Source organism: Carcharodon carcharias, chromosome 1 (assembly GCF_017639515.1).
Source record: "Carcharodon carcharias isolate sCarCar2 chromosome 1, sCarCar2.pri, whole genome shotgun sequence".
In the NCBI taxonomy this organism is placed as follows: domain Eukaryota; kingdom Metazoa; phylum Chordata; class Chondrichthyes; order Lamniformes; family Lamnidae; genus Carcharodon; species Carcharodon carcharias.
The window spans coordinates 150,249,252-150,262,218 of NC_054467.1; the positions used below are offsets into that span (position 1 = coordinate 150,249,252).

At 41.2% G+C, this 12,967-nt stretch overlaps 1 protein-coding gene across 11 annotated transcripts in view; it reads left to right on the top strand.

Moving 5' to 3' along the window:
- The window catches only part of dcun1d4 (DCN1, defective in cullin neddylation 1, domain containing 4 (S. cerevisiae)), a 116,308-nt gene that overhangs the window by 53,237 nt on the left and 50,104 nt on the right, over nucleotides 1-12,967 (top strand). For all 11 annotated transcript variants that reach the window (XM_041184288.1, XM_041184344.1, XM_041184271.1 and 8 more), the window contains one exon: nucleotides 1,850-1,944. In XM_041184288.1, the coding sequence (XP_041040222.1) occupies nucleotides 1,850-1,944 (95 nt within the window). The remainder of the gene's footprint in view (nucleotides 1-1,849; nucleotides 1,945-12,967) is intronic.

A 12,967-nucleotide genomic window follows, 5' to 3' on the forward strand; every position in this document is an offset into this window, starting at 1 on the left:
AAATACTAGGTTTTTCACTTGCACTTACCTTTGTCTTTATCAATTGCTTCAGCTCTGAGTACATTGCATTGTGTTAAACATAAAAATCTAGTACTTTTAGACTCTTCCATTTTTCATTGGACTGCTGTATGATTTCCACTGTTTTAGGTTGGTTTAGTAAACTTCTACAAAATGATAAATTTAAAGATGTATTTGCTACTTTACTATAATTGGCTATCTGACCCCTCCAAGCCTTTCAGCTATCTGCAAGGCACAAGTGAGGAGCGTGATGCAAGACTCGCCTTTCCCCTATATAGGTACAGCTGCAACAATGGTTAAGAGGCTTAGCACAATCCAGGATGGAGCAGTTCATTGGATTGGTACCCCTGCTATTGGGCACCTCCCACTACTCCCGGCACACTGGCGGTAGTATGTACTGTCTACACAAAACACAGCATCAACGTACCAAGGTTACCTCAACAGCACCTCCCTCTCATGTGGCCTCTCACCAAGAAGAATAAGAGCAACAACTAATATATTACAACAATAAGGGACAACATAAATATGTAAATGATCTTCAGAGGTGTGAAAAACAACATGAGGCATACCAGAAGATATGCTATAACTGAAGGCATGGTTGAAGAGGTATGTTTTGAGGATGCTTTTGAAGATTGAGAGGAATATCTTGGTGGAGTGGTTTAGGATAGAAGTTGAGAGTGTGGGATGAAGACATCTGAAGGATCTATCTCTGAAGATTGGAGACGGAAGAGACGCAAAAAAATAGTGTCAGAAGTGGGGTGAGTAGTGTGGACGCTGGAAGAAATTGTAGTGATAAAGGGGACAAGACCATAAAAATATATTGCAAATGTGCCAAAAGATTTTTGAATGATTTGGAGAGTCGATAGAGGTGGATGAGTCCAGGGTTAATAAGGAAATGGGACTTGATGTGAACAGAGAGAAAAGTTGAGTCAAACTGAAGATTATGTAGGGTCTAGGGTCCACTCCACATGATGAAATTTAAATTCTGTTGAGTAAACAAATTGAGTAGCATGATGAGCAACATTGGTTGTTGAAATGTTAGAACAAAGAACAAAGTACAGCACAGGAACAGGCCCTTTGGCCCTCCAAGTCTGCGCCGATCATATTGCCCGTCAACTAAAACATTTTGCACTTCCAGGGTCCGTATCCCAAATGGATTTTCCTCATTTTTGTATTACGTTTAACTTTAGGATGGTGCTTCTTGGACCTTTTTGGAAATCAGTGTCTGTTAACTCTGTCTTTATTGCAGAGGTGTTATCTTAGGTGGATAGCGATTCCTGAGTCTACAACAGATAGGTTTGCTCATGTGAGGAGCGACCTGTTGGGAAAACGTTTTGTCCTTGGTAACAATGCACTATTCAGGCCCTGAAAACATCTCACATTTAAAGGCTTATGCTTCCATATTTTATAATTACTGTGGAAAATCAGGTATGTGGCATCAGATAAGATGAACTGTTTACATTGTATAAAGGTAGATATATTTACACTAACAACAAATTTAAGATTATCTGTCAGGCTTGCAATTTGCTCCTAAGCTTGCTAGAAGCTACATAAGAGCTGCAGGCAAAAGGAACATATCCAGATATTGTACCTTTTTTTGAATTAAACAAGTGTGATGGACTGTAGTTCCCTGGTGCATTCTCTATGGCAATGCCTTGACCTAGCAGAGGCGACTTACTATCTAATCAGCATCCTCTTCTCATGCGGTATGAACTGTTGTTCCCTTTGAAATTTGGCATTGTATTTGAGCTTGTATTGATGAGTGCAAAACAGCATTTCTCTTGTTTCAGCAAAGTATTTAGTCTAATCTTTCATATTGTCTTCTCTACAGCACCATGTACAAGAAACAAGACTCAAATAGGATGAAGCCTGAAGAGGAAGGGTTCTCCACCAAGCGATGTTTAGAGTGGTTCTATGAGTATGCAGGTGTGTTTAAATGCTAAATCTTGGATGTGCCGCTAAGATGGTGGTCCTCAAATTGGAGTCCAAGGACCCCTGAAGGTTCTTAGAGACTTTCCAGGATTTCCAATAAATAATTTCTTGCAGGCGAGAGAGACAAACACACACAGGGGAAATGGAAGGAAGAAAGAAAAAGCAAGTTTCCCACTTTTTTTTAATAAAGTAATGGTAGTTAGCATTAGTCCCACACGAATAACTGACAAGACATCCACTCTCAAAGCTCCAGAATACTTTGCTGCCTTCACAATGATGGGTGCCATGGCTGCCATGGTTTTCACTGGTGTCTCATGTTTACTTTTGGTAGGAGGGTTGAAAAGGTTGGAGCTCAGCTACTGCTGTGATACTAGGGTGCATTTAATTTGAGCAGTGAGCAAGTGCAATTATAATATTGCACGATATAGTGTATTTCCAGCATTTTCTGTTTTATGTTAATCTTTGTTGGATTGATTCTTGTATTTGTGAAAAAGCTGTCAGGTTTTTCTTCCATGTTGCAATAATGTCAGTTCCTTGCTTGGTTAAATAACATTGAGAAACTGGGCTGGTTTTGCACAAGTCTGTAAAAGATTCCTGAGACTGCCACGCTGTAATAGAAATGGTGAGGAGGAAACTCATCTGTTTATCGGAAGCTATTGTTTTTAAAATTGAGATAGTAACCTGCTTTGAGCCTGTTAAACATCTAATTCTGGTGTGACTCATTACTACTGATTTGGCCATGAGTTGTTTATATTGATGTGATCTGTGAATTGATTGGGTATGTAATTAACAGGCAATCTTTAACCATATTAAAAGCAGTCCATTTAGCGTGCATTAGAATATTAGTGAAGTCACACTTATCCTTTTATCTCCGGTTTGTCTGACCTGTCTTATCACTTTCTATATCTGAGATTGTCCACAAATTGCTACTCTAACTAATTACTTGTTTTCTTAAAGCATTACTTGCAGTACTTTCCTATTTGGGAGTATTATACAGTATTATGATTTAGAGTGAGGCTTGTGATTACTGATCCATTTGAAAAGCGCCCTTCAAAAATGTTTGAGCCCTAAGAGCTCTTTGATGTGTTGTTTGTTGGAAGGTGTTTTTTTAAATTCTTTCATGGGATGTGGGTTTCACTGGCTAGGCCAGCATTTTTTGCCCATGCTTAATTGCCCTTGAGGTTGTGGTGAGCTGCCTTCTTGAACCTCTGTAGCCCATGTGGTGCAGGTACACCCACAGTGCTGTTGGAAGGGAGTTCCAGAATCTTGACCCAGTGACTGCGAAGGAAAGGTGATATAGTTTCAAGTCAGGATGGTGTGTGGCTTGGAGGAGAACTTGCAGGTAAAGGTGTTCCATGCGTCTGCTGCCCTTGACCTTCTAGGTGGTAGAGGTTGCAGGTTTGGAAGGTTGCTGTAAAAGGAGACTCGGTGAGTTGCTGCACACTGCTGCCACTATGCGTCGGTAGTGGAGGGAGTGGATGTTGAAGGTGGTGGGTGGGGTACCAATCAAGCGGGTTGCTTCATCCTGGATGGTGTCAAGTTTTTTGTGCTGTTAGGGCTGCACTCATCTATGGAAGTGGAGAGTATTCCATCACATTCCTGATTGATGGAATACTCACACTTGCCTGGATGAGTGCAGCTCCAACAGCACTCAAGAAGCTTAACACCATCCATGAAATAAAGAGAGACGGGCATCAGGATGGCCATGTCATATGTTTAGTGCCATCATCACGCAGTGGGTGTGCTCAAAAGCCTATATGCACTCTTTGAAATGAACAAGCCGACCATGGTCACGGTTGTAAAGAAGTTTTAAGCAGCATACTTCTGCAATTCTGACAGATAACTAGACCAGGCCAATAAACACAACTAAAAGTAAAATACTGCAAATGCTGGAGATCTGAAATAAAAACAAAATGCTTCAAATACTCAAGTCTAGAAGCATCTATGGAGAGAGAAAGAGCTAATATTTCAGATCGTGACCTTTTCATCAGAACTGGAAGAAGTTAGAAATGTAATACCTTATCTTGCAGCCAGAGCTGAATGCAGAGTCAGAGGCAGGGCTGCTACAGTTACAGCTGCAAAATGCTGTGTTTGAAAAAAAAAATCACACCATGACATCACAGGAAAGTCGTACATTGATTTGCTGGTGAATATTGTTGCTTAAGGATTAAGTCTAAACAACTGGGAGTTTAACAAACATTAAAAATATTAACAATTAATAACCAGTGAGTAGCTGGTGACTTTTAAGTGAGGTTTGTTACAGCTAGTAAGGTGTATTTAGTATTTGTAGTGCTTATTAGTATTCATGAGGTTTTTAACCAATAGCCTTGAGTGGGGTAACTGAGGGTATAGCCCTCCTGCCTATTAGGGGTAACATGATGTTCTCTTAAGGCTCCGACCAGTGAGCCCTAAGCGCAGGTAATCGGGGTGAGGCTTCCTGACGAAAGTCCTGATTGAGCATGTAGCACCTGAAAAGCTCTGTAATAAAGTTTAGTTGTTTCTTGTTGAAACTTGTCCGCTCCACCGAGTCATTACAATGTGAGAACTCCAGGCTGATTCCTATATCCTGGATAACCATTTGTGCAGCAAATTATCGGTTGCAATTTCTGAACTTGAGGAGCAGCTTTTGACACTGCATCCGTGAGGTTGACAGCTTTGTGGAGAGCATGTTTATAGGTACTGTCACCACCACCACCAGCACCACCACCACCAGCACCACCACCACCACCACCACCACCACAACCCCCCCCCCCGCTTAAGAGTATGCAGGGAGAGAAGGAATGAGTGACCACCAGACGCTCAAAGGAACAGGCAGGTAGTGCAGAAGTCTCTGCAACCCACTCTTCAACCAGTATTGAATACTGAATAGATTGATGGTTCATCTGGGGCGTGCAGCCAGAGCCAAGTCTATGGATCACAGGTGGCTTGGATGTACTGTGGGGTACAAGGAAGCCTGGAAGAGCAATAATGGCAGGGGATTTAACAGGGGAATAGATGGGCGTTTCTGTGGCCGCAAACATGAATCCAGGATGGTGTTGCCTCCCTACTGCCAAAGTCGAGCATGTCACTGAGAGACTAGAGCACCCGGTGGTGGGGGAGAGGGTGAACAGCCAGCAGTCACGATCCACATTGGGACAGACAACATAGGCAGAAAGAGGATGTGGTCCTGCAGTCAGAATTTAGGGTGTTGGGTAGGAAATTTGTGACTACGACCCCAAAAGTAGCAGTCTCCAGTGTACTTCCAGTACCATACATTAGTGAGTGTAAAAATAGGAGGATAAAGCAGATGAATACATAGATGGGAAAGATGGTGCAGGATGGAGGGCTTTTGATTCTTGGGACATTGGAGCCGGCTCTGAGGGAGATGGAACTTGTACAGACTGGATGGGTTGCACCTAAGTAGTGCTGGAAACAAGTTCCTTGCGGGCTGTTTTGCTAATGCTGTTGGGTGATTTAAACTAACTTGGCAGATGTGTGGGAAGCAAGAGATAATATCAGAGAGTAATACCAATGTGCACAGAATGCTAGGGGAGAGAGAGATAGCACTTGCATAAGAAATAGTAAGTAGGTAAGGTCAAAGTAAGGGAGAAAGTAATTAAGACTAAATCGGAGTTATTGTTCATTTATTTGAATGGATGGAGTGTGGCAAATAAAAATGGTCAGTTAGAGGTGCAGCTTGCCATGTGGAAATGCAATGTTTAGCTATAACAAAGGCCTGGCTCAAAGAAGGCCAAGGCTGGGTGTTAAATATTCCTGGACACAGTGTTCAGAAAAGACAGGAAAGGAAGAAAAGGAGTACTAGTGGCGGTATTGATTAAGGAGAATTTTGCAGTGCTGAAGAAAGATGATGATCCAGAAGGGTCAAGGACAGAATCGATTTGGCTAGAGCTAAGGAACTTAGGGACAATTACACTGCTTGATATTATCTAGAGGCCACCACAGAGTGAGAAAGATGCAGTGGAACAGATTTGCAAGGAAATTAGAGAGATGCATATGTTATAAGGTAGTTATGATAGAGAACTTTAATTATCTGAATATGGACTGGGATAGTAGTAGTGTAAAGGGCGAGAGGGGCAAGGGCTGCTAGAGTGTGTTGAGAAAAATATTCTTCAGCGGTATGTTTCCAGTCCAACGAGAAAGGTGGCACTGCTAGACCTGGTTCTTGGGAATGAGGTGTGAGCAAAGTGAATCAGATGTCAGTAGGAGAACATTTAGGGGACAGTGATCGTTGTATCATAAGGTTTAGGTTGACTATGGAAGCGGACAAAAAGCAATCCAGAGTAAGAATAATTAACTGGAGAAAGTCAACTTCAATGGGGTGAGAACAGATCTTGGCCAAATAAATTGGAGTCAAAGGTTGGTTGTAAAATGAGTAGCTGCACAATGGGCTACCTTCAAAGAAGAGGTTTCTGAGGCACAGGGAAAGGTAACAAAGCCAGAGCACCCTGGATGACAGATAGAAATTAAGCTAAAGAAGAAGTGTGCTTGTGACACATGTCAGGTAGAAAATACAATGGAGAACCAGAATATAGAAGGCTGAGGTGAGGTGAAAAAATAGATAAGCAAAGAGGGAGCATGAAAAGAGACTTGCAGTTAACAAAAGGGAATGCCAAAGTCCTCTATAGGCTATTGTTATGACACAGCTGATGGTAAATGCTGAGCTGTTCAAATCCCAGAGGGAAACTTGAAACAACTGTCACAACTAATTTTCAATTTGTATTAATTTCAAGATGTATGCCTTGAATTCAGTAGTAATAAGACTGCCAAGTCTTCTAGGTTTTTACAAAACTAGAATAAACATTTATGAATAAGAGAAATGATTTTAAATATATAAACAGATCTACAAATTACTACTATGATAACTTCTAAATCCCCCAATCAACTTAACTGTTACACTTTCATTAAGGCAACAGTAAGACACACAGATTTTAAAAGACCCAGGCAAAGAAACATGATACCCTGAACAAGTCGAATTTAAAGTGAGTTCTCTTAACTTCAGTCCTTTGAAGACAGCAGCTGGAGGCATAGATGATGAAGGCTTTTCATATACCTGTAATATCTCATAATTTCTTCCCTTACAAACAGTCTTCTTTCCTTTGTGCATATCTTCCTCTTTGAATGCTGATACCCATTGTTTCACTATGTCTTTGGGGACTTCATTTCCTTGATAATAAAACCCTCTCAGCAGTAAGTTTTACCAGTAGTTTTTGGGGAAAAATAAACACTGTTTCTAAACTTCACCTGGCTAGGTGACATATTTCACCTCTCCTTTGAAAACAGTCTAGTCTGGTTTATTTCAAAATGCAAATGTTCCCTTGACACCTATGTTTCTAAACTTCCCCATGTTTACCTAATTAACATTTGAAACCTAACCTCTCTTGGATCAAAGCACCCAGACTAATGTAATTAAGTCTCTCTCACACAGTCACATCCCACTATTACTCTATTTTACAATAAATTCCAATAACACTGAGAATTATTACCGTGACACTATAAATAGTAAAAGGGTGGTAAATGGAGGAACAGTGGCAATTGGAGACCAAAAGTGATTTATGCATGGAGGCAGAGCTAAGGTATTAAATAAATACTTTGTATCTATCTCTACCAAGGAAAAAGATGCTACATGCTGGAAGTAGTAGTAATTCAGGCACTAGAAGGGTTTAAAATTGTTGAGGAAATATCGGATAGGCTGTCTAAACCTAAAGTGGATACGGCATCACGACCAGATGTGATGCATCCAATGATATTGAGGGAAGTGAGGGTGGAAAGTGCAGAGACACTGGCCATAATTTTTCAGTCTGCCTTAGATTGGGCGTTTTGCCAGAGGAGACTTGCAAACATTACACCCTTGTTCAAAAGTGTAGATAGAGTGGACGTGGGGAAGATGATTCCATTAGTAGGAGAGACTAGGACCCGAGGACACAGCCTCAGGGTAAAGGGAAGACCTTTCAGAACAGAGATGGAGAAACTTCTTTAGCCAGAGTGGTGAATCTATGGAATTCATTGCCACAGAAGGCTGTGGAGGCCAGGTCATTGAGTGTATTTAAGACCGAGATAGATAGGTTCTTGGTTTGGTAAGGGGATCAAAGGTTACGGGGAGAAGGCGGGAGATTGGTGTTGAGAAACTTATCAGCCATGATTGAATGGCGGAGCAGACTCAATGGGCCGAATGGCCTAATTTCTGCTCCTATGTCTTATGGTATAAAGATAAATCCAGCAATTCCAGGCCAGTCAGTTTAACTTCAGTGGTGGGAAAACTTCTGGAAATAATAATTTGGGACAAAATTAAAATCTCATGGACAAATGTGGGATAACTAAAGTCAGTATGGATTTCTTGAGGATAAACCATGTTTGACTAACTTACTGGATTCCTTTTGAAGAGTTAACGGAGGGTTGATAAGCGAATGCTGTTGATGTGACTTTTAAAGGGCATTTGATATGTCTTACACAACAGTCTTAAGCCAATTATGGCTCATGGAATAAAAGGAATTGTAACAGCATGGATATGGAATTGGCTGCGTGACAGGAAATGGAGTAGTAATTTAATGGATGTTTTTCAGGCTATAGGAAGGTTTGTAGTGGAGTTCCCCAGGGTTCAATGTTGAAGCCCTTGTTTTTCCTATAAAAACATAAATGATCTAGACCAAGTAATTAGAACTTCAAAAGGACATAGACAAGTTGGTGGAATGTTTGGACAGGTGGAAGATGAAGTTCAATTCAGAGAATTGTGGTGATTCATTTAGGTAGGAAGAATATGAAGAGACAATATTTTTTTTAAAAAGGCAAAATTCTAAGGGTGCAGGAGCAGAGGGAACTGGATGTATATACATAAGTTATTGAAGAGTGGTTAATAAAGCATGCAGTATTCTGGGCTTTGTTAATAGGGCATGGAGCACAAGAGCACGGAGGCTATCTTAAATTTGTATAAGACACTAATTTGGCCTGGCTGTAGAAATGCGTCCAGTTCTGAGCGCTGCACATTAGGGAGGATATGAAGGCATTGGAAGGCATGCAGAAAAGATTCACGAGAAAAGTTTGGTATCCCTGGAACCACAGTTATGAAGATCAGTTGGAGAAGTTCAAACTGTTTGCCTTGAAGAGAAGGCTGAGAGGAGATCTGATAGAGGTATCCAAAATTATGAGGGATCTGAGCAGAGTAGATGGGAAGAAACTGTTCCCACTCATGTAAGGATCGAGAAAGAGGAGGCATAGATTTAAAGTAATTAGCAAAAGAAGCAAAAGTGACATGAGGAATAGATTTCTCGTGCAGTGAGTGGTTATGGTCTGGAATGCACAGTCTAAGTGTGGTGGAGGCTGGTTCAATTGAAGCATTCTAAAGGGAATTAGACTCTTATCTGAAAAGGAAGAATGTGCAGGGTTACAGGGAAAAGGGGGAGAATAGTAGTACAGAACTTGAATATTGCTGAAAATAGAGACAATTTGTCAAAGCTTTTCATGCACTCATCAGGATAATTCGCAAAAATTTGATGTGAGGGACAAGAACAAATTTATACTTCATGAGAAGAGAGTGCTGATTGGTTGGCAAGTGAGCTCTGGTAGAGGTGTTGCCATGGTGAATGCACCAGTTGATGGTGACTGACAGTTAACTGCCAAGCATTGTTTGAAATTTAAACCTGGCAGCTTGACTCTGGTTAAGGCATTGCCCTGAGGAATGAGCCAGCAAATGGCAGTCACTTATTTTGTTTAGCTGAAACAGGCACAATGTGTGTACGTGTTTTTTAATGTAGCTTCCAGTACATGCAAATGTGCCACACTGCGAGCCCAACTGATGACCTTAAATTGGTTGCCAGCGTAATTCTTAGCACACTGAGGATTGTTCAGCAAATGTTGACCAATCACATAAAGCTTGCCCGTTAGAAACAGAAGGGACATGCTGTTTATACGATCTGCCAGACTTTGGGACATACGGCTTACATACCTAGCATCACATTGGCACTGAAATTCACATACAACACTACTCATTTATGTGATGGGCCATCTTTTTGGCTTGATGGCAGCATCCTGTTAGTGGCAAATATCACTTGTTTTGCTACTGCATGCTAACAATGTTAAAACAGCTAGTTTTACCTGTTGCTCAAATTTTTGAGGTACCTTTCCCTTCCAGGGTAATTTGAGGCAGACTAGGTACTTCTTAGGGTCGAAAGTGCCTTATGCCCGTTCACGTGTTTGCGCAACATACAGCGCATCTGTAGCCATTATCCCACAGGATGCCTTTGCACCCTTTTTCAGCATCAAGCTGAATAGTGAGCAAATAGCTCGGGCGATATTTACAAGGTTGCCAATAAGGCCAATCTCAACATGCATGGAACTGGAAAAATCCCAATGCGTATATTGACCAGTGAAGATAGGCTTGCGGTAGAGACCCCCCCGCCTTCCCCACCGGCAGATTTTTCAACTAGTACGTCAAGGAAAAGGAGTTCATTTGACTGCTCCATTTCAAAGGTGAATCTGAGTGCAGGACGTAGCCCATTAAGACATGTAAGGAAATTATTACATGCAGCAGTAGATTTAAATATAGCAAACCTATCATCCACATTTCAGAAATATGCAAGGGGTATGTTGTTGTGTGGCATTCCATCAAAGACATGTTCCTCATGGAACCCAACAAAGGTGTTAACGAGAGCTGGGCCTAGAGGGGGCCCATTTTAACGCCATCTATTTGAGCATACATGGTGTCATTAAAGATGAACTCAAGTTCAATGAATACTGATTCATGAGATGGTGGTAGATCTAAATCACCATGACATAGTGCTACACAAATATCTGTGGCTTCCTTAAGTGGGACATTGGTGAATAGGCTGGCGATATCCAGGAAGCACATGGACATCATTGTTACCGATATACAATCCTGTATGGTCTTGCAAATGTGAAGGAATCCTTCTCTGTATATGTGGCAGTTCCAATGGATACGAATTTGTACCCATCACGTGCATTTTCTTGATACAGTCATACTTGTTAAGGATGACTGTTCCTGTCCCTTTGTCAGGTTTACTGATGGTATATGCCCAGCTTAGTCTTGAGGCTTTGCAACGCTATAAGACATCTGCATTACATTTGAAAATGGACAGGTCATTTGGAATCCCACAATGTGCGAGTGATAGATCAATTAGGTGCACTTTCAAGGATTCAGCATCTTCAGTGGTTTGCAGCACGATATTTTGGAGTAGAGGAGTTCGAACTCAGCAAATACCTCTTACCGTTTGATTTGGGATGAAGGCACACCAAAATTGAAACCATGCACAAGAACAAACTCTTCACTTTCTGAGAGTACAGGTCAGAGATTTGTTACATGTTTAGTGGCATTGTTAATTATGTTGCCAATCCGCTTCATTTAAGTGAGCTTACGGTGCAGATGTGTTTCAAATGGGTGCTATTTATGGTGCGGTCATCTATTGAAGCACTATAACGGCATAAATGAATCAAATCAAAAAAATGAAAGAAATTTGTGGATGTCAGATTAAGTGCAGTGTAGGGCATAGCATAGTAACCATATTACCAATCTGTTCAATCTCATCCACTACCTTAACTGGTCAATAAACACATTGGGATTCTTACAGCCCCACGTTATAAGGTTGGCCTTATTGGCAACCCTGTAAATAGACCCTGATCCATTTGCTCACCATGCAAGCTTGATGCAGACTCAACCTGGGTTTTGAGAGTATACGGAACTGGCCAAGCCAGGCAATATATTAGTTTTGCATCGTGCCTGATTCAGATGTGCACCTTTACTCCAATTTTACCTTTGTCTTTGAAAATGTTGCCACAGCAACTCAGTAGTTGATCAAGCTTCTTGGTTGTCTTAACTTGAAAAACATGCTTCCAGTGTTTGCAAAACCAACCCTTGCTATTAATGTTGGTTTATTGACATCTCTTGCTATAACACTGGGTAACTTGAGGGACTTGTCCTTATTCCACTCTATTTGTCCACACGTTTCTAACACCATACCAGAGTAGCACATGGACAGGAAGCTGCTTAATCTCAGACAACTCTGGTAAAGACCAAAGTCTCCAAGGACATACTTGCTGATGACTGAACCAACAGCGAGTGCACAAAATTGGACATGCAAGGCAGCATGGACTTGTTCTCTAATGCATGCAACAACTTCAATCTTATGATTGAAGAAAACTGAAGTAATGCACATGACTGCTCCAGGAAAATCCTATCTTTTTGTCCATGGTTTCAATTTGTGGCCAGAACCTGTCTGCAGTTGACAAGTTTGCTTATCTTGGCAGCACAATCTCTTGCTCTGCCTTGACCTGGCTTTCTAAGGAAATTAGAGGTAGTATTAGATGCAAGGAAGAGGCATACAAATTGGCCAGGAAAAGCAACAGGCCTTAGGATTGGGAGCACTTTAGAATTCAGCAAATGAGGACCAAGGGATTGATTAAGAAGGGGAAAATAGAGTACAAGAGTAAGCTTGCAGGGAACATAAAACCTGACTAAAAGTTTCTATAGGTTTGAGAAGAGAAAAAGATTGGTGTAGACAAATGTAGGTCCGTTACAGTCAGAAACAGGGAAATTTATAATGGGAAACAAAGAAATGGCTGACCAACTAAGTACATACTTTGTTCTGCCTTCACAAAGGAGGACACAAATAACATACCAGAAATGTTGGGGAACACAGTTTAGTGAGAGGGAGGAACTGAAAGAAATCAGTATTTAGTAGGGAAATGGTGTTGGGGAAATTGATGAGATTGAAGGCTGATAAATCCCCAGGGCCTGATAATCTACATCCCAGAGTACTTAAGGAAGTGGCCCTAGAAATAGTGGATGCATTGGTGGTCATCTTCTGAGATTCTATAGACTCTGGAACAGATCCTACAGATTGGAGGGTAACTAATGTAACCCCACTATTTAAAAAGGGAGGTAAAGGGAAAACAGGGAATTATAGACCAGTCAGCCTGATGTTGATAGTACTCCAGCTGTGGCCTCACCAAGGTTCTATACAACTCCAACATGACCTCCCTACCTTTGTAATCTATGCTTTGAATGATA